Source organism: Helicoverpa armigera, chromosome 3, assembly GCF_030705265.1.
Source record: "Helicoverpa armigera isolate CAAS_96S chromosome 3, ASM3070526v1, whole genome shotgun sequence".
NCBI classification, from domain to species: Eukaryota; Metazoa; Arthropoda; class Insecta; order Lepidoptera; family Noctuidae; genus Helicoverpa; species Helicoverpa armigera.
Window position 1 is genome coordinate 3,195,617 of NC_087122.1, and position 22,319 is coordinate 3,217,935.

The 22,319-nt window shown below is 33.2% G+C and overlaps 1 protein-coding gene across 2 annotated transcripts; it reads left to right on the top strand.

Moving 5' to 3' along the window:
* The first annotated feature begins 2,193 nt into the window (after nt 1-2,193).
* Phm (Peptidylglycine-alpha-hydroxylating monooxygenase) lies at nt 2,194-20,014 on the top strand. 2 transcript variants are annotated; one of them, XM_064043502.1, is made up of 9 exons: nt 2,194-2,568; nt 7,858-7,915; nt 9,219-9,306; nt 10,087-10,162; nt 14,296-14,422; nt 14,919-14,967; nt 16,808-16,953; nt 17,563-17,752; nt 18,167-20,014. In XM_064043502.1, the coding sequence occupies exons 1-9, from the start codon at nt 2,458-2,460 to the stop codon at nt 18,342-18,344; spliced, it is 1,023 nt and encodes a 340-aa protein (XP_063899572.1). In that variant the 5' UTR covers nt 2,194-2,457; the 3' UTR covers nt 18,345-20,014. The 2 variants fall into 2 exon arrangements, with proteins under 2 accessions (XP_063899572.1, XP_063899573.1); XM_064043503.1 differs by having other exon boundaries at nt 2,197-2,568; nt 18,185-20,010.
* Nucleotides 20,015-22,319: the final 2,305 nt, after the last annotated feature.

The window sequence follows — 22,319 nt, forward strand, 5'->3', positions numbered from 1 at the left end:
TACTTTATTCCTAAACGCGATTTAATGGTGGCAAGTCGATTTACGTTTAATGGTGGTACCTACAAGTCTCCGTCTAAAATCGAAGAAAAATTGCATTCATGAATAAAAATACATACATCTAGAACGATGTCAAGTTAGAAAAGAACTTTGTTGACCTATATAGAGGTCGGTAACCAGAGATAAATAATCTGCCTGAGATAGGAGAATTCCCAGGACTGGGAGTGTACGATTCAAGCCTCTCTGTAAGTTAAAGTGAGTAGTTGTTCACTGCGACACCGACGGTTGTGAGAAGATTGAATTAAATCCTACAACTTCAAGATATTTATTTTTGTATTTTGATCTTTCTTTGTATCTTGGAGTATCTAAAGCAATTAGGTACATCATTCTCTTCCTGCTGACCTTACCTATCCCAATTTTATTTGAGTTTGGCACAGCAATTTTATTTTTCCATTGTGTTCTATCTGCAATCTGTATCTCACAAGTAGGTAACATTCAGTACCGACTAATTTATACAATCATTATGAAAGAGGCATCACTATTTCTTGGTTCGGACTTACAAAACTAATTATTATAGCATTTATGGGAAACCTTACAACGGAGCTCTGAACACCAATCCGAAGGATTTCAAACATATCCATGATCCGAGAGAATAATGTCTAGAAATAGAACACACTAAACGTGCCTAAACGTATTCCAAAAACATATTTCCCAAAACTTTCCAAACATTTACATTTAAAAGTAGGCCATTTTATTCAGATTTCCCGACCGTTACCACGGCGCCGTCACGTAGGCTTCAAACAAAACGTGTGAGTATCATGTATCAAATAAAATGATGGGCGATTCCATTTCGGAATCACGCCACGGATGTTTTATTTGAGAAACAAGATATATTTATGATTGAAGTTCGTTTGTTTTTTTTATTTTTTTGGCTTTTGTTTTTCTTGTTTACGTGATTTTAGATTCTTAATCGCATGTAACCTCTCTGAAGGCTATGCCCTTTTGACATAACGAGTGGCTTCAATGGTAACTTGCTACCTATTTATTGTCGTTAGATGGATAGTATAGACATAATGAGTAGGACAAATTCCAAGTCTAAGAAATGTTGTGGGATATGAAAAATGACCATGTTTCCATATAAATATACCTACATAGTTTAAATCGCGTAAATATAAGATGAACACTACAGGAAAAAAATATATTCCCACAGATAGCCACATGTATGTGAAGACAAGGCAGAATTTGTATCAATAATACTGATCTACCTTCCATTTCCATCATCGCAAATTGGCCTTATTGTGACTGATCATGCAGCCCTTCTGACTGGTCGTTGTCAATTTATACTGGTAAACGTAGGCCCTCTCAAGGAGGGGAACGTAGGGCTAAGTAGTTGACGCAATATCTAAGTCTATTACCACTACAAGATATTTCCATTACAGCGGACTCTGGACATTTTGGCAGAAGTTGGTTGATGCAGTGTTAGTGAAGAAGGAGGCTACAAAACGGGGAAGGGTAGAATAGTTACGGCGTCGGGTCTTTATTTACGGTCTATAATCTATTTTATGCAATGATAAGTAATTAAATAAGTTCGTTTTCCTGACTTTAAAATGGATAAATGTTTTTTTCTGTAATATAAATAAACACAATATTATTGCCTTAATATTACCTTCTTGCTTTCAATTAAAAAAAAAACATACATAATAACGTTGAAAATAGTTTCCTTTGCCGACATTGGCGACATCTATGAGTCGTATTTGCAACTTTAGCATAAAATATTTACACAGAAATTGAGAAGATGGCGCTACAAGCTATGTTCGTGTTGGCTTGAAAAATGATGCTCAGATTTCATTATTTTCCAATAAAATGCCGTGAATAATGAGAAGGGCCTTAAATCCCAATTTTATTTCACAAAAACCGATATACGTCACTTTTTGAAACGGTGTTGAATTCTGTCAAATCAATTTCAGAACGAACATAAAGTACCGCGTCAGCAGGTCAGCAGTAAAAAAATATTTCCCTATTTATTCTATTAATCGGGTGTTACACTCTGGTTTAGCTATTGGAAAATTGATTATTTTAATAAAACAACAAAATATTTGAAGTATACCATCTAATTTTCCTATTCAATATTCGTAATATTTATTTTATTTTCATTTGGGGAATTGAAAAGTCCTTTATGTAGAGGAAGTACAGTGAATTTCTGGCAACACAGCTATGACGTTAGTCAACTTGTTTTAGTATTGATCGATTTTATTTGCGAAATTATTTATACAAACACTTGTCGCTTCTCGGTTCAAACATGCATCATTATTGAGGCAACGCGGCAGTAAATCACACGGTTACAAAATAATAAAAACAATTACTTTTATTTATTTTCTGTGATAATTAACGTGAAAGTTCTTAATTCGTGTCTTGTGCGCCAGTGACTTTATTTTTTAAATTGCATTCGAATTTTGAATTATGGATAAATTAATTTACGTCGTATTTGCCACGCTTAGCTGCGTTTTATTAGCATCAGCGATTGAAATTGATACTTATGATTTTCTTATGCCGAATGTTTGGCCTCACAGGGTAAGTTCATATTCAATATTTATTTATTTTTAACATTAGTACAATAAAAAAATAACAACCCGCCACATAAACAAAATCTGCTTTATATAAAACTTAAATATTTAGCCAGTGACCTATGTTGCAGTTGGCTTCCAGTCCAGCCAGATGCTTTTGAGTAGGAACTAATAAATTCAGAATAATAAAGAAATTGTCACAAACCTCTTTATTATTTTTTAACTTATTTAAAAAACAAAATGTCTATAAATAAAACTCTTAAAAACAATGTTAAGTAGGTATGTTAAATCCTGTTCTGAACATTTGGGTTCGTAATAATCAAACGATTAAACATCCCATGTCTTATTTTTTTAATACCTAATGTTTTTTCATGCTATCGCTGTAGATTACTCAATTTATTGCCTCAACAAGGCTTTAGATTTGATGGAAAATTAAACTGCTAAAAACATTTTTTTTGGACACATGTAGAAAAAAAATGATGAAAGATTTTACATGAGCACTGAAAGAGTTGACTAACTTTTTTGTTCACATAGATCCTTGGGCTTCTAGAACAGACTTATTCTAGAGAATGCGTAAGCTTTCCTGGAGGAACAGCTTACTGAAACAGTTTTGAGAAAATCTCATCAAATCCTTAAATCTTGCCTTCTCTACCAGTTATAGTTAATTTGGTATCACTATCTGACATTTCATTTGAAAGGTCAAATGTCTAAACACAATGATGATTCAATAAGAAAATACCAGAAACGTTATTCTTTTAAAAAAATATATTTTTTTATATTACCTATATGTTTATAAAGATATCCTTTATTTTCTAATCTATATATATAAAAATGAAACCCTTTTCCATTGTCACAACAACATGAAAACGGCTTGACCGATCTGGCTGAAAATGAGAGGGGAGGTAACTTAGCCCCGAGAGGTTTTAGGATAGTTTTTGTCACCATCCGGCTACGTGATGCAGGTGAAACCACAGGCGAAAGCTAGTACTATGATAAAGATATAGGAACCGAGGGATGGGCTAAGGATTGTGTTATCTGAGCAGAAGACGTAGCCCCCTCCGAGTCCAGATGGAATAACTATCAGTATTTTCGATGTCAGAAAGTAATACTTACTGTTTACGCCTAGGTATGATAATAGTATAATGCTAAATATTATTTATATATTGGTATTAATTACTTATATAGGGTAGGGTAAATACAATGTTGTTCTTATTTTTCTTTACGTACATACCTTCAAAATGTATGTGGGGTTGGGGCAATATGTTTTCTGTCCTCTGACAGCAGTCATACTAATATTCACTTTTATTTAAGATATTCATGTCCACTTTTAGGAAACCTATCCATATTATTTTTTTGATCTGGCTCTCCCTCTTCATCTCACCACAATACAAAGTTATGCATTGAATTTTGTGATTTTGTGTTAAATCTATGAATCCTATTTTAGGGTTCCATAACCTTAGGGTGAAACAAGTCCCTAATGACTTTGCTGTTGATCTATCACTGGGCAGTATCTCATGAACCATGATAGCTAGGAATTTGAAATTTTCACAGATATTTGTTTTCTGACTTACAAAAAATACTAAAGACTATATCAAAATAAGTATTTTAGGGGCATAAACTTGAGTTTTTGTACATAACCTTTAGTGCTTGAGTCTGACTCACACTTGGGCGGTTTTTTAGATAAATGCATAATTTTAATGATAACCAATTAATGGAAACATGTCCAGCCCTTATTAAATCATGATAAAGTATATTGGATGCATGCACTCCAATTTTATCGAAGCCTCGTTGGTAGATAGGAAAAGGTCAATATTTGCGTAGGTTGTATATGTACATACATAAATAAGTAGGTAGGTACGTATAGTATGGCCGGTAATCCGTCCATCACTGCTATCTGATGGCTAATACTTAATACTTGGTTGATTGCTTCGTTAATTTCAGTGGGCGTTAAAGCTACACTCAGCTTCAGTAGGATTTAGTTGAAGCAGCAACGCGAAATGCTTTATCTCCATTGATTGTGTTCCAAAATAATTCTGAGCAAACTCTTAAAGGAATATCTTGCATTTTTTAATTTGTATCAAAGCTTATTTTTTTAATTATAAAAGATAAGCTCGCAAAAAAAACTCGCATCTTTGAAAAAGATCTGTTCTTCACTTCAGTCTTGAATGTGGCCATACTTTTCACATGATCTGATTACTGCTTGCTGTATTGTACCTATCTTATTTGGGCGCTTAGGTACTTGGATAATTTTCGTTTCAAAGTATTCTTACATGGTGTAACTGTGTAGTTCAGCATTCCGTTTAGTTTTCGGGGCACGTAGTGTACCTAAATCACAGCAGAGCAGTATTCTACAAGGTCGAATAGATGCGTCCGCAATAAATTGGGATGTCCGTACTAAATATTAACTGGTCCATCTGGAGGTTAGGTGCTAGCCTCAATCTTCTGCAATATTTAACGATTTCAGATAGTCGCAGCTTACAAACCTGCAAAACGGCTTCGGACTTTTTATTTTAAAAAAATTTCGACTGTTTAGTTAAGAGCTGAAAGTGGCTCGAATTTACCACCAAAAAATAACCTAGAAAGAACATCTACACAGCAATGTGTATTCTTGAGAGTTCTCACTAGATGTACCTTATATTCGTGTGCGAGTTTCCCTTCATTTAATACCTACAATACCTCGTGCGGTTAACCTTCCCCTTAATTGTAGTATCTATGCTCATTTCATGAATCCAGTTAAATAATTAATCAAGAATATTTTAATCTACAAACTTAGAATCTCCTGTTTCGGACAACGCAGTATTGATTATTTTAGATATTTGAAACATTCCCTTTTCCTCCTCTATACTAGATTAGTATGAGGTATTTCGGCCAGCATACAAATCGGAATCTAGAAAAGGTAAGCTTTGGTACGGGCCTCCAAATTCTGCCAGAAACAAAGCACCCGCATGGCGCATCAAATATCGATTATTTCGTTAACATTAACTTAATCATGAAATCGGGAGACTATTAGTAAACATCCAACGTACACTATCCTGATTGTTATCTAGTTTAACAAGCCTGAATATAAACTACTGCGTTTGTTGTAGTACCTTTGCTGTTGATTGTTTATAGGACTTAACTAGTGCTATGTTAACTACATTTAAGTACCTACATGAATTTTCACAACCGCGTCATTATTATCATCTCCAGTTAGTAAATAAAACATGACTGCCCTTATCAAATGGTTGGATGGTATTTTATTTATTTATTTATTTATTTATTTATTTATTTATTTATTTATTTAAATAGGTTAACCAACAATTATTACACTTTTTCATCACTATAACTAAAAGATAAAACACATGTGCGAGTATAATAATCACTTAAAGGCTAACACAGCATGCATAATAGTAACAGTTATAATATAAAGGTATCCAGAAAGAATAGGTTCCCTTATTTTATTCATGTTTATTGTTTATGTGTATTGGCTGGTTTCTCTTTCTTCGGGCGTCTATTTTTAGAACCACTCGTGTACTAAATTTTTCCGCTCACTGGCTTCACAAAATAAGTTTCCAAAAGCGACCTTTTTGACCTCGGAAATGAAGCGTGCCCTGCATTTGTTCTAAAGGTCAATTCTCGTACCCTTAGCGGGATCCTGCAGCCATTTAGACAAAGTTTACTATGGTATATTTTTTCGTTGACGATTTAACGTTGCTTTAGGTACAATTTTTCTTCTTTTGTACATTTTTCTGTTTCCTGTAATTTCATAGGTTTATTTGCGTAACAATGGCGTAACCGCGTAACATACATAGGGTAAATACGCCAAATGTCGGCCCCTTTAGCGATTTTCTGACTGCGGTTCGCTATAGCACCGTCAGTTTCCAACGAAAGATAGTTTCTGATGCGGTTTTGGATAGTTTGATTAATCTATTTCATGTTTAAAGGCATAAGATTGATATTTCTACGAAAAGAAAAAAGAAATAAGGCTTAGATGCGTCGAGAACAGAAAAACCCTAAAGTCGGCCATTCAGTGCCCAAGGTCGGTCGCGTTTTTTCCAAATGTCGGCCGGGTATAGGGTGTTTCAAATTAAGGCAGTGACAAATATTATTAACATGATTTATTTTGGCAGAATTCGAATATAATACTAAGTATACATTTGTAATTGTTTAATAGTAAAATATTTTTTGTTTCCCTAAAAAAAAATCATTTATTTTTTAAACTATAAGATCGGTTTAATAGATAGCAAGTAAACCAAAAGCTAATAAACATGCCTACAATACATTTAAACTTAACTTCTTTACATTATAATAAATTATAATAAATAAATAATTTCGAGAGAAAAATTTTGAGAAAATGAAAAAAATATAAAAGTATTTTTTCATCAGCCTGTATAGTGGCGCTCGATTTCGAGGCTGGTCGACATTACGATCTTTAATATTTCTAATGTCGGCCCCTATTTCTTGTACCTTATTTCTCGAGATTCGACTAATATCACCCCGGCCGTTATTAGGTTATTAAACGTAAAATAGATCTATTTGCCTATAAGTTTTGCAAATTCTCTTGTTAAGCCAACGGAATTAGTGCAATAGGAATTTATTAAATAGACTGCATTTACTTTAAGTCAATGAGAATCCGGTTTTAAGTCAAAACTGTTGTCCTAATGGCGGCCTCCTATTTTTCCTTGAAAAAAATACGCAAAACGCTGAAAAAAACTATCTTAAAATATAGTAAAAATAACCCATTAATGATAATCAAGCTTAAAACAAAAATAAATAAATGTGTTATCGTTCTCATATCAATCCCCAAAATGTGAGTTTTCACTTCGAGTAAGCTACTTTACATGTGCATTTGTTGTTTGAACGGCGCAATCGCTACTGACGCTCAGTGTGAGAAGAGTAAGTGGCAGAATCGGATAGTAACGATTTGTACGTATAGAGTATAAATCAAGGTTGCAATTCGAGGAGCAAAACTGACACTTAATTACCTTTTGAATGAATGCAAGCTGAAAATGTAGTAAAAAGTCTGGGAGGCCGACATTTGGCGTATCTACCCTACTTACCTCTTGAGTAATGAGTTATCTAAACTAGATGACTATTAGTGGTGATAAAAAATACGAAAAGAATAAACAAACAAACAGTCCGTTTATTGTTTAAGAGATAGACATATAACGTAATTAGCACAAAGATGTTACTTCTACATGGCGAATGTGAAATGACTTATTCTATAAACAGACTCAAATGGGTTTTTTTTTTGAAGATTACTTATTCACGTCTGTATGTAGAATAAAAGGGGTAATGTTTTTTTCTTTTGTTTCAGGATGAACTCTACTTATGCACGCCGATCAGGATTTCACCACACAGTAATTATTACATAGGTATGTTAATTTCCAATAAACTTAGTATCCTAAATGTAGAATCTTCTCAGTGTAAGCTGCAGATCTTATCCTCTTACATGCCCTGGATTTTAGAGCGTTCTCAAATCCGCCTAATGTCTAGCTAATTTAGATTAGACGAATCTTTCTGATCGAAACAGCCCCAATGTAAGGAATGGTAGAAAAATCAAGAAACTATAAGCAACATTTACATGGGTAGGTCTATCTGATCAATTTACATATTCCTGTGTTGGTATCAAGAGCGATATACTTACTTCAGTTGACTTGGTCGAAACATCCCCTTTAAGGAAAAGCCTATTGTAGATACAACGTAGTGTGTATAGAATCTTCGGAATGCGAATACCTCTGTGGCTATTACGACCTGTTATTCGATCTAGATTCCAGTGGCAACGGAACTGTTCTACACTTCCATTAAAATATTACCTGTATTCAAGCAAAAGATTGAAATAGCGTGGCCCCAGATATACTTCGGTGTCTTTATTTGAGTATCCGATCTGTTTTGGGAAAAACCAGATTTCGTAAACAGTCGTACTGTGGTGTTAAACAAGGAAAACACTTGATTATGAATAATACGAGAATATGAGATGGTTTATAAACAATAATATACCTACCTAAAACCGGCGGAGTCGCATCTTTATATGACTTAAATTTTTGCCTCGTTATTTAAACGACAAAAATCCTATGTTCATCTTAATAGATACATGAAAGACGCTATGGGCAAGACATAAGTGCAATGTTTTTTGAGCCTAAAAACAAGTTACCGAGGCAAAAAAGTTAATGATAGGTATAATCCATACCTACATACAGATAAACACACTTCAATTTCATTCATTTATTTTTGCCTTACGCCTTTCGTTACGAAATCAAGGTCTTATTCGTGATTGTAGCACCTGGCAAAGGAATTCCCAGAGCTTCTATATTTACGAGCTTCTTATCAAATATTTATAAAGTTCCCTTGGTACCGACACGATCTTTCTTAGTGAGACCCGGTTCTGGAAAATATTGATCTCTATCGTACCTACCTAGGGTTATTCCTAGATGCATTTAGTAGGTATCTAGTGAATTTTATTTGTAGCAACGTTTGAAACCTGTTAAAATACGACTAGCTTTTCTTCGTCATTCTTTAGTAGCTAATTCGTATGTATTTACTTAGGAAATAGTATTATAGAGAAATGCACCGCTAGCATTTTCTAGAAATTTTGAGGTGCCCAATTTCCGTTTTCGAAACCAGGCACATTTCATGTAAATTCCTTCTGTTTGACTGTACTACAACATTTTCTTGCAGTCGGATTTGAGCCAAATGCCACGATGCACACAGCCCATCACATGCTGCTGTACGGATGCTCGGAGCCAGGATCAAATGAATCAGTTTGGTAAGTATTAGCAATATTTCTAAGAGCTCAAAAAGCTCTTTTGGTCGTTAATATAAAATCAATAGTATAGGCAGTAAAAGGTCAGATATACACTGTAGCGGGACTATTACAAGCATATTCTGATGAATTGTCTGTCAGTATTACTCAGCAAAATACATCAGTCAATACAAAACTATCCATAATATCATTTGTCAGTGTTTTGATTGCAATGTATGATTTAAGCACACATGTATGTAGGTTTTCACAGAAACATTGATGGCTATAGAGTACTTATAAAGCAACGATGACGTCATACGCCAAATTAATAGACTCAGCCGCGTGTTACAATCGATGAATGACTGTGATAGCATTAACTCGGCGACGTAATTCCGAACTGCCCACACAAGATCGATCCATGATAACTCATTAAAATGAGTAATCCTAGCTTAAATTAAATTGTACACTTCTTGGCAAAGGGCTGCAATCATTCTCTTGTCTTTATCCCCATTTATTATCTGAGGTTGCTGCTGCATGTCTTATCCAATACTAAACCTTTCTATATGACGTCATCTTGCAAGAACATTCTCTCATAGGTATTATTGATTAGTTATACATTAAATTACATTTAAACCTTTACAGTAATTTGGTAATTACCATTAAGTATGTTCGGTGAAATAATTACAATTGTTACGGTATTCATTACTATCAGATCTTAAATTAAAGATGTGGTAAAAAGGTACCCCAATTCCGATTTTGACAGTTTAAAGTATGTTTCGTTGATGTTAGTCTTGCCATTCATAGGAGCTGTGGTGAGATGCAAAGCAATGAGGTTGATGAGCTGTACAATACTGCCAGTCCTTGTCGTTCCGGATCTCAGGTGAGATTTCATAGACCCAATAAAACATTTCATTTATGATTTTAGTCTTGTCTTCTGTGTGTATAAATAAGTTTTTTCTGGTCAATAATTATAGCTGCAGCTACTAAGACAAATTAAATAACCATAATATAATTAAACTACCAAATTAACAGTGCTCACACTGGCGGATTTTCAGCCACCAATTGACTACCTACTACTAGTAGAAAAATTACGTCTTAAACCGAGCGACAGATTTCTCCGCTTGGAATATGCCACGCGCGCGTTTATCGCGGAAATCGCGGAAAATCTGCTTTTGTGAAAAAGGTGTATATTAATATAATATGGTTTTTAATCTACATTCTAGTAAAGAACTAGTAACCTACCATGGTAAATTGCTTTTCCTCGCTTAGCCATACTGTAACTATTTTTACACGCTTTTTATTAGCTTCACCTGTATGTTTGTAACCGACTTCTTTGGGCGCGATTTTGACCCATTTTAAACGGCCAGATTTCGTTCAAACTTTGTAGATTTATTGAGGACCGATGACAATACACTAATTTGATAAAATTATTCCATTTTTAACCGACTTCCCAAAAAGGAGGAGGTTCTCAATTCGGCCGGTGTTTTTTTTTCTATGTATTTACATCGATTACTCCGAGGTTTATAGACCGATTTACGTGATTCTTTTTTTGTTCGACGCGGTATAGCTGCCGGTTGGTCCCATAGTCATCAGGTCACGGATCTGATGATGGAAACCCTGAGAAATCGAGGGCAAACTTCGAAAGTTGTAGGCATACGTAGGGTAAAAACTTGACACTCAGGTGTATGCCTGAAAGCACTATTCAACAGTGAAGGTTTGGAGCTGACCTGATGATGGAGACCAGAGAGGGTCGAGGGAACTCGATAACTGAATATGTAAACTACCTCGTGTTTGGGCTTATACTATTTATATTGACGAGACCTTTGCAACAGTGAAGGTTTGGAGCTGATCTGATGATGGAGACCAGAGAAGGTCGAGGGAACGCGACAACTGAATATGTAAAATACCTCGTATTTGGGCGTATATTCTTTGTATTGATGAGAACTTTCGACTTATATGGATAGTGACAACTATTCGTATCACTGAAAAGCTGCAAATAAAAAACTTTTTAGTGTTTTTGGAAGTCGGTTTAATTTTTTTGAAAAAAAGATTTTCAATTTGCAAAATATGATTTTTGTTAATTTATATAATTCTCATATATAGTCGATAAGGTAAGAAAATAAATTAAAATTTTCTATAATTTTTCTCTACAGTCGATAAGGCAGGACTCGTTGTTAATTTTTATTTCCAATAAATCATTTATTTATATATGTATACTTTAGCCGTTTTCTCTAATATTGAAATTTTTTTGTATACTAAAGACAATTTTAATTCTACAAAACAAATAATAGTTTAAAAAAATTAAAAAATTACGCTTTTATAAAAAACCAAACTGAAAAGTAGAAAATAAATTTTAATGAATTTAAATTAAGAAAATAGTGTTAAAAATTTCAATGAATATAAATTAATAATAGTGTGAATAAAAAAAGATATTTTATTTAAAAAAAAGCGTGGGGTGCTTTTTAAGATACCTATTCTCGAAATGATAATCACTCTACTCATCTGTCAATAAAATATTTATAACTATTGACACGATGCACCCCACGCTTTTTTTTAAATAAAATATCTTTTTTTATTCACACTATTATTAATTTATATTCATTGAAATTTTTAACACTATTTTCTTAATTTAAATTCATTAAAATTTATTTTCTACTTTTCAGTTCGGTTTTCTATAAAAAGCGTGTTTTTTAGTTTTTTTTAAACTATTATTTATTATTAGTTTACTTGTAGTGATAAGAAGCAAATAAAAATGCGTAGCTAGTGTAGGTACATCGAATTAAATGTAAATGTTTGTAATACAGCAAAATTTTGAAGTTAAGTATATACACTTATTTGGATAATAAGGTTTCCGTAGGGATATCCATTTACCTAGGTACTTCGGATAACGGGTAAATTACGTCGTCTACCTCATTACAGAAATAGGAGATCTCTGTTCGTAATTGTTTAATGAATTTGAAACCTAAGTAACTTAAAATTAGGGAAAAAGGCACATTTCAAAAACGACATAGCAACAACTTCAACAATATATTAGGTACACCTACATGAACTTATCTTAGTCTAAACTTAGATCAAAACACAAATGCCTCTCAAAAAAGATTACACAAACGAAACAAATACGTACCCTTTACTAATACAATACGTATGATAATAATACTTAGTTTAGTTATGTACACAAATATATGTGCTGATAACCGCTACATAATAACTCTGGGATATAGGGAATTACCGCGCGTGGCAGAGGTCACGTTCGCGTTCGTCAATCTTTATTTGAATAGGAAAATTATATTTCTCAGTTATGAACTTACCATCGTGTATAATACTCGTGGATTAGTATCATAAGTAGGTATGTAAGGTTAAGCTTGCAGCAAGTCTTGGCGCGGTCGGTCTTTGCATGGGTGACCACATGTCATAACGAGTTCCTCAGTGTTTCGAAAGATGGTTCATGGTAGTGAGAAGAACGAAAGCCTGACAATCAGTCTTACCAAGAAGTATTGGTTGCTTGGGTATTGGGTTGATAGCGACCTTTATCAAATTCTGTATCTAAGATGTTACTCAGCCAATTTGACCCCAATATATTTGGTAAAAAGCTACGCAAATATGTCTACTTATTTTTTTCAACGTATAGGTATGTTATTGAACAAATAAGTGCCTCAACATCATCCAATAATCATTTGATGTAGCGGGTATGATATTGACACAGCGTTGACGTATGATCAATTAAATTACGTGGAGATCGATCTGAATTTATAAGGCTTACAGTGAGTAATACGTCCATGTTTATCATTAATTCAACTATAAACTTTTTTTCAATACCTACAACAGTTCTAATGATTTGGTAACTCTTTGACTAATGGTAGCAGCTGAATAAACAGTCCAGTCAAGGTCTTAAACACGGCCTTGAGTTAACGCGGCCCGTGTACCAAAAGGGTCTCCAAGGATCATGGTGGCTTTTAGTCAGTATAAAATTCTGACACTCCCTCACACTTCACCCACGATGTCTGATGATTTGACACATTAAAAAAATATATTTTTTCAACATATAAAACAGACAATGCAATAATGGCCTTATTAGCAGTCTGTTTTGGTTAATAGATAAGTGATATTTAAACTTTACCAGTATTTACAGCCTCACGTGTGTCTGGAAAAAATTTCTTGCATTTAATAGGTTACCAAATAATAATCGGATCTTGGATGGCTCATATTTACAAACCAGCCTAGACTGGGTACTTTTCCTTGGGCAAAAAAATTGTTTTCCATGCATTTTTGATGGTAAGAGAGCACGTTTTAAGCCAAAGCAGGTTTTCAGTTTAATACATTATCATAATGTTCGCTATTATGTTCAGCAAAGCGTTTCGTACTTCAGCATACAATTATTTTATGTATTTACTGCCATGTAGGTATTTAGTTCTACAAGTACCTGGTAGTAAGTGTGGTAATCTAAAACATACTTATTGAATCTAAAATTCCATCTGAATTTAAAATTTTACCCAAAAACCTTTGAAATATTAAAAACTATTTTATTTTACTACCCATAATCTTCTAAATACGTTATACCTACTAGAAGCAAAATAACATAACAAAATCAAACTAACCGAACCAGCAAAGTCATTAAAATATAAGTATTTATTCTATATCTCTGCAGTTTAACCAAGGATAATGATTGTTATGACGTAACATCTAACTTCAGATCTAATGTATGTTGTGTAAATAACATTATAAACACTCAATGAGTACCCTTAATAGACTATACTTAAAAATAATTACTCATCATCATATCAATATACTAGCGACCCGCCCCGGATTCGCACAGAATAACAGTATTTACCCATTGGATGGGTCATGTAAACCTCTCTTCTGAAATACTCTACATATCTATGTAAAAAACACTGCTTGAAAATCGGTTGCTTAGTTTTCCAAGAATTAAGCGTACAAAGGTGCATAGGAATATAGGGACATAGGGACGGAATAAGCAACTTTGTTTTATACTATGTAGTGATTATATATTTTCAGATTGTCTACGCCTGGGCCCGTGACGCTCCGAGCCTGCATCTCCCTAAAGACGTCGGATTTCTGATTGGCAAGGACTCGCCCATCAAGTACTTGGTGTTGCAAGTGCACTACATGCATCGTTTCCCAGGTAAATAGAGATAAAATAATGTAACAATGTAGGAAAATAGAGCCTGTCACCCTTTACCTCTAAAGGTCAATTTCATTTCAATCAAGGTCACGGGTTTTACAATTTAACACTAACAAACAAACGCAAATACGCATTTATATAAATTAGTTAAGACAGGTTTAAGGTGACAGACCCTAGAATGACAAGAACATAAATTATTCTGAGAGAGATTGACACTCTTTCTCACTTTTACTCAGTCTACCAAGGCTTGATCTCCATTGTTTGGAGTTCATATATACTCAATTAATACGCAACGGCAAACCAATCTTAAGAATTTTATTTACACATAAATAGACAATGAGGTTTTGATGAGTACCTAAAGTTAGCTTCATAAATCCATTCATTCTTTCATAAAATATGTATGCGAAGATATTTTATTTATTTGAGTTATTTCTTGTTGACCTTTTCTAGTTTCAATTGTTTATTTATAATAATATTATTCATATGGTTTTTCCAGAGGACAAAGTTGACAACTCCGGTGTTTTCCTGAAATATACGAAGGAAAGGTAAATAGTTTTACTGTGATATAACATAAGGTTGTTCTAGAGACCGCGTAGTAGGTAACACATACGCTTTGACAACATACCTAACACAGTTTAAGTTGTAAGTGAAAGTGTGAAAAATGTACGTACCTACACGCACATTTGTCTCATAAATATTCAAGTGATTTGTGCCCTTGGACAGCTTTCTGGTGGGGAACATTCTAGAGTTACTCATATCTACCTTTTAGCTTTTCCGACTCTATACCCCTATACTATAGGGTCTATAGGATACCTATATCTTAAACATTCTAAAGGTGATAAACATAGTACCCCCTTTGACGTGGTTCACATGTTAGGTACATCCTATTAGGTAATAGAAACATCAAAACAAAACACTACTTGGAAAACTAGTTACACTATTAGTAAACACTGAATCTAGTTTCGCGTTTGTTTAACTTATCAAGTACTAGCTTTCCGCCCGCGGCTTCGCCCGCGTGGAATTCGGTTATATTGCGGTATAAATCACAACTATAAGAAAACTTCTCATTCCCACGGAAAAATCTAAGAAGCGCGATGTAACGCTGGATACGATTAGTTGTTAAACCAAAACTGAATGGTACACTATATTATACGTTTTCCCTTGTGGAGCAAAAACATGCAGATTTTGGGCACTGGAAACCCGGGAACACGCTACATAGAGCTGACCATGCGAAAAACAATGTTTGTCTAAGTGTACTCCAGCAACCCTTAGAGTTTGGCCTTGTGCTTTATTAATGGTCATTGCAAATGAAACCCTTATAGGAAATTGTAGTCTTTTAAATTGAAATGGGAGGTCTGTTGGAATAATCGGAATCCGAGGAATGAGTACACTTTCACCCTTTGCTGCGCCAGTTAAAATAGTGGCTGTAATAATGTTCCGCCCAAGCTGAGTGACACGCAGCCTGGTACCATTACACAGTCTAGGGGCATCGAGATTACGCATGAGCATCACCGGAACTCATTTTCGGGGATTCATTATCGTATCATTTAGCTTCTAAATTTACATGTTTATATTCTTTTGCAATATATTACCTTGTTTTAAACGACACACAGCGCCATCTACAATCCATCCATCAAGCAAACAATATTTTTGTTTTCCCTCGGGAATATCTATTTTTTTCGGGATAAAAAGTACCCTATTATTTAATCCGGACTTCTAACTTTACGTCTGCAAAATTTCAAAGCAATCGGTTCAGTAGTTACGGCGTGAAAGCGGAACAAACAAACAAACAAACAAACAAACTCACTTTCCGATTTATAATATTATTAGTAAGGATAAGCATTAGTGGTACATCTAACAATGCTTAGTTTACACGCAACTGGATAATTTGATAGTCACGTTTACATGTACTTACGTTAGTTATAATAGCTGTGTTCCGGTAAAGTAGTGTATTGAAAACTGCTTTGTTTTAAGTTGTATGTACCATATTTAGTTACTCGGATAGGTGTCATAATTTATCTAGATAACTGCCAATTACCTTGATATCGAATGGTATTATATCTGAATGTAGACGAATAAACACAATATATGAAAGGATTCTTTACCCAGGCCCAAACCGACAAACCCGAACCAACACACAATGTCATTGAAATCGGCTCAGTTAGCTTAGTTATTCACAAAATTTCACGCATAAGTAGTAGTACGTTAATTTTTTTTATTTATTCTTATGGGTATAGTATGTTGCTATATAAACATTATGGGTAGGTACTCCGAAGACTTCATTCTTAAAACATATAAAATAAATCTTTCTCGTTTGAATTCCCACCAAAATACATACTTTAATTTTTAAAATAATCTAACTATATTATTATCTTCTAATTCCAGCATGCCTCGTCAAGCCGGCGTGATTTTACTCGGCACCAGCGGCGTGATCCCGCCACATCACATCGAGAATATGGAGACGGCTTGCACCATCAACGAGAACAAAGTCATCCATCCCTTCGCTTACCGCACTCACACTCATGCACTGGGTAAGTAGAAAAAAATACGTAGTAATCAAGTAATGGTCTGCTCAAATAGGAAAATACAAAAAGGACTATGCTTCAGAAGGCTTTGCACTTACTACAAGTGCTCAAAATAATACATAAATAATTGCCCAAAAATCCACCACACTATTTTATGCAATATTACAAAATATTACAAAAATGATAAAAAGAAAAATATTTTGCCATCGTAAAATAGTCTGAAAGGTTCTAGCGAACAAAATAATTATTTGACCACATTTTCTAATGTACTTCATTTGAGTAGGCGTCTAAAGATAACAATCTTGATATGACTTCTTATAAAAACTCAGTTTGTTTAAAATCACTTATAATCAATGTAAAATCTGTTATTTGTTTAACATGTATTCATGACCTATCAAGATTACAATAGTTAAGTGTTCATTTCAATGGAGTATACTATAGTAAATATTGCTCGATAAGGTATCTTACTTATAACTAACCATTGTTTAGTGGCTGTATGTACTTTTTACACTGTTTCAAGCCAGACCCTACCAGCATGACTTCAATATCTCCAGACCGTAATAATTCTTTCCTTGACTCACAACATTCTTCAATATTTAATTCCAAAAATTCCAGGAGTCCTAGTATCAGGCTACGTAGTCCGGCAAGACGAGGGCGGCGATGTATGGACGTTACTCGGCAAGAAGAACCCGCAACTACCACAGATGTTCTACCCAGTCGTCAACATCAAGCCCATAGAGCGAGACGATGTGTTAGCAGCAAGGTGCATCATGAACAATACTAACGACTACGCTGTCAGGATTGGGTAAGGAATAAATAATATTTAGTATATTTAACGTCAAAAATATTCTAGTTAAATAAGTTAAAAAGATAATAAGGTCATCCTCACCACCATCAGCTTTTTTATCGTCCCACTGCTGGGCACAGCACTCCCCTCACAACGTTCATTATCACGCCTGCTCAATGTTAGGTATACCTAGTCAGACTTATAGTCCGAGATTTCTCGAAATAATTCCCTTCACCTTTGAATCATTGGAGACCAAGATATACTTTAAAAAGTACACCAAAATTAGACCCCCTTATTTATAAGTCAAATCATTAAAACAATCTACAACTGAATTTTATCATCATTTTAGCAACACCTCATGCCGCAACAACATAATTATATCATCATCATCTCATTTCATAAATAAAGTTCAGTAAAAAAACCTTACTAAAGTGAACACTTCTCTTACAGAGCTACGAACAAGGACGAAATGTGTAACTTCTACCTAATGTATTGGGTGGAGAATGACACACCTTTGGAACAAAAGTACTGCTTCTCTGCCGGACCCCCTTATTACTACTGGAACCGAGCTCGGGAAAACTTGGGTAATATCCCCCCCAGTGAAGTTTAAGCACCATTGAAGGTTGGCAAAGAGATTTGGTCAAAAAGTCTGCTTGAAAAACGGTAATGAACTATGATAGTAAGAGCTAATTTCACCGCTTCTGAATAAGAATATTTTGATGGTACGTAAGTAATAAATAGGAGGAATTTAAAGCAAGAATTAATTCGTAAAAAATGTTATTGAAGTCAATGGATGGTTGGTTCATTTGATTTTGATCATTATGTCTTATGAGAGACTAGTGTATATTGGCTATATCTTGGGTTTTCTCACTTCATAAAATCCTCGATAATATCATGAAATTTCGTGATCGGTGATCCTCCATTTTTTGGGAGTTTAAGAAAACTCCTATAAACCTAAGCCGTTAAGCAAATGTACGATATGGCTACGACATAAGGACTAGAGAAGAGAAATTCAAACATCTTACTTAAACGTGATTAATATTAAATTATTGCTAATTCATACATCATACAATGTTCTTATGAAGAAGAGGTGAACTTGGCTGTAGCAATTTTGTCGTTTATTTTGAAGCATAATACGAATTGTATCAATTATGGCAGCTGTTCGCTGTTTAAAGTTTTTTTTTTCGATTTTACTATGAATACAGTAGGTTTAGTGTATTTTCGGTTTTACCATGAATATCACTTCAAATTGTGTATTCAGTTTTAAACTTTTACTCCCAAATTATAAGGTCTGAAATTAACGAAACATTCCATAGATAAAGACTATTTTTTATTTGATATACTTATTTATATTTAAGTTAAAGATAAACAAAAGCCTATATTTCTTATTTCAAATTCGGAATGCAGACGGATTTAAATAAAGAAAAAAAATATTATTCGGATGTCAAATTTAGATTGGAAAGAGGTTCAATTTGACAAAACATGACAGATATTTACAATTATATAAAGATCTGAGTGTAGCTAATTTAAAAAAATATATAGGAAATTAATATTTAATTGATCCACTAAATCTATACTTCTAGTCAAAATCAGTATGAAAGACTTGATCTATCGTAATAATTAATTAAGAGCGTGTACGTCAACCGCGCGCCATTTGGCCTAAAATGGTACTTTTCAAACCACTGTTTCTCAGTAACTACTTATCGTATAACTATGTTATTTTTTAATAACGCAAGGTAATTTCACTGTCTATATAGTTAATTGAACATAAATTTCAATTTGTGTAGTTTAAATACTTAAAACCCCTATAACGTAACAGATGTTTTATAAAATTCCCGTTCAGCGTCTATTTCGAAGCTTAAATTCATGTGAAAACAGTGGCAAATCTAATCATATTTATTTTTTTACTCATAGACGAAATCTCCATGCCTATAGTTAGTTGAAAACATTTTTTGATTTAGGTCTCTATCTTTCAGAAAAAAATATTTTAACAATGTGAAAAATTGTGAATTTCAAATGCTTTTTTTACCTATCTATCTTACTTAATTTAATATAACAATTATTTACTATAGTAATATAACTCTTTCTTTAAAACATAAACTTTATATTATAATTTAATCTCTCGTTTTTATTTTTTTATAAATTATTTAAAAACTACTATAAAACGCTGCACGCGAGTCAACTCAAACCAGACCGCCGCAAGGCTTCACAGAGAGAGAACGTGTCGCTCCGTCACATCGCGTAGGGTGAATAACCTCTGCCGTGAATACCGAGAATAGAGTACATTTCAAGCGCGACCAACAAATCTTGATACATTACTATTTTATTTAAAGCTCAATTTTGAAGCATATTTTTTTATCGATTGAGTTGAAATTTTGTTTGAATGTTCAGTTTTAATGACAATGTATGATTCTATATCCAATATGGCGGTATACCCAAGATAGAGAAAAAAATGTTTTTAATGCATTCCTACGATATGGGTATCAAATGAAAGGGCTTGCTATGAATAACTCGAAAAAAAATGTGTCGCGAGTCTAAATCCAATATGGCGGACTCCTTAGGCTAGAAATCACTTATGATGTCTGTTACCAATCGAGCTATAATTTTTTTTTTTCATTTTGGATGTACCCAAATTTTGACTTTTATATATTTTCATGCTTTTATATTTTAGACATCCATAGACTTACACTATTTTCCCGCTATTAACTATTTACTAAATAATATATTTTTTGTTCTACCAATTTCACTCGAAAGGATCAAAATGGTTTGTGTGACTATACGTGAAGTATGATAGGCACGCACACAGCCGCGACGCTAGTCTGCGCGGTTTTTTGCGTTGAATTACCTAAAGTTGACATCGCGCGCCGAGCGTACACGCTCTTAAGATCTGCAATTACATTCTACCATATTTTATGGAAACTCGGAACATGAATTATTATTTTGATAATTTTTGGATTTTTTTACTATTATATTAAATTCCAAACATATTTTAAAAGATCTTTAACAATTAATATCATATTTCAACATGGTGTTCATTGTATATTTATCAAGTTTTACCCTAAAAATTAAAACTAAAAATATATTTTCCGACATAATAAAAGAAAAACTTCTTCTAAATGAATATTTATTGTAAATAATAAGAATTACAGTATTTGTTAGTGTAATCTATGGATACTTGATGGGCATAATATTTTATGTACAACCTCGGCTTCGTATACTGGACTTCGATATATTGCATGTAATTGATATCTCAATTAAATGAGAATATAGATGGTATCTGAAGTGTATTAAAATATTTAATCACTTTTTTATTTAAATATTCTGTAATCTCAAAATGAAGCAGCTCAAAATATCATTATATTTTGAGGTAAAACAGTGTTAAATATACGCAAGCACTAGAGAGAAAAAAAATCTTGAAAAAGTGGGGATTTAGATAGAAAACTCTTGAAAAAATCTTTGGCAGATAAATTTACAGCACTTTTTATGAAAAATCCATAAGTGATACAGAGTTTTAAAAGTATGATTTTAAGTTAAATGAGATATCAATTGTATGTAATAGACTTTGTAAATATCACTAGTGTAGTATATTATTAAACTAAGCTCACTTATTCAGGTGCTTTTGTTAAGTATTTGTTTTACAAAAGTCTCTGAATGACTATTTATTTTTGTGAAACAATCTGTATTTGTTTGGTTGTACTTATTTTTAAGTTATTTTGTCTTTTGACGTATTTATTTGTGTTACATTTGTATTTAATTGTGGCATAATATTTTGTTTGAATTTGAGGTGCATAATTTTTCCATGTCGGTACACTTATTTTGAAAATAAATTATTTTTCATCTTTGAATGCTAAACGCAAAAATTATTATTACTAAATTTTTCTTTTTTTAGGACATTGTTTTTTAACATGCTATAGTTAATTTTTGAATGTATTCTCAAAATATCTATTGATATAATCTTTGAGATTTTAGAAATATAACTAAATAAAAGACGACATATTATACATAGACTGTTCGATGAAGAATAAAAGGGCTTTGGATTTAACCTGAAGCACAAAAACAGAAATATATGTGGTGTATGCTATAATATCATATATTTAATATATGTATGTGTAGTAACTTCGAAAGGCACACGTTTACAGTATTTTTTTTTTGTTAGTAAAAAGTGCCTCTGATATAATATTATATCCATATCTTCTATGTATGTATACCCTTGAAATTATAACTATTTATTTTGAATACTTCCCTCTTCTTAGCGTATTTTTTGCACAAAATTTGGCGAAATGTTATAATAATGTTTACTTTATAATCCTTATTCTATTAGATATTATAAGTTATTGCGAATTATTAAAATGTTAATTTTTGTCTTGTAGTTGTAAACCCCTTATTGTCAAAGTTTAAATTGCTTTGAAGAGCATTTTAATACAAATTACTTGTGAACATTCCAAAATACATCTCTTTAAATAAATTATAGTAAAAAAAACTGCCTACATCAATGTATGCCAATAAAAATTATTATATCCTCGAACGCTATTTTTAACCAAATGCGTGGAGTAGTTCCTACACGAGGCGGGTGAAACCATGGGTA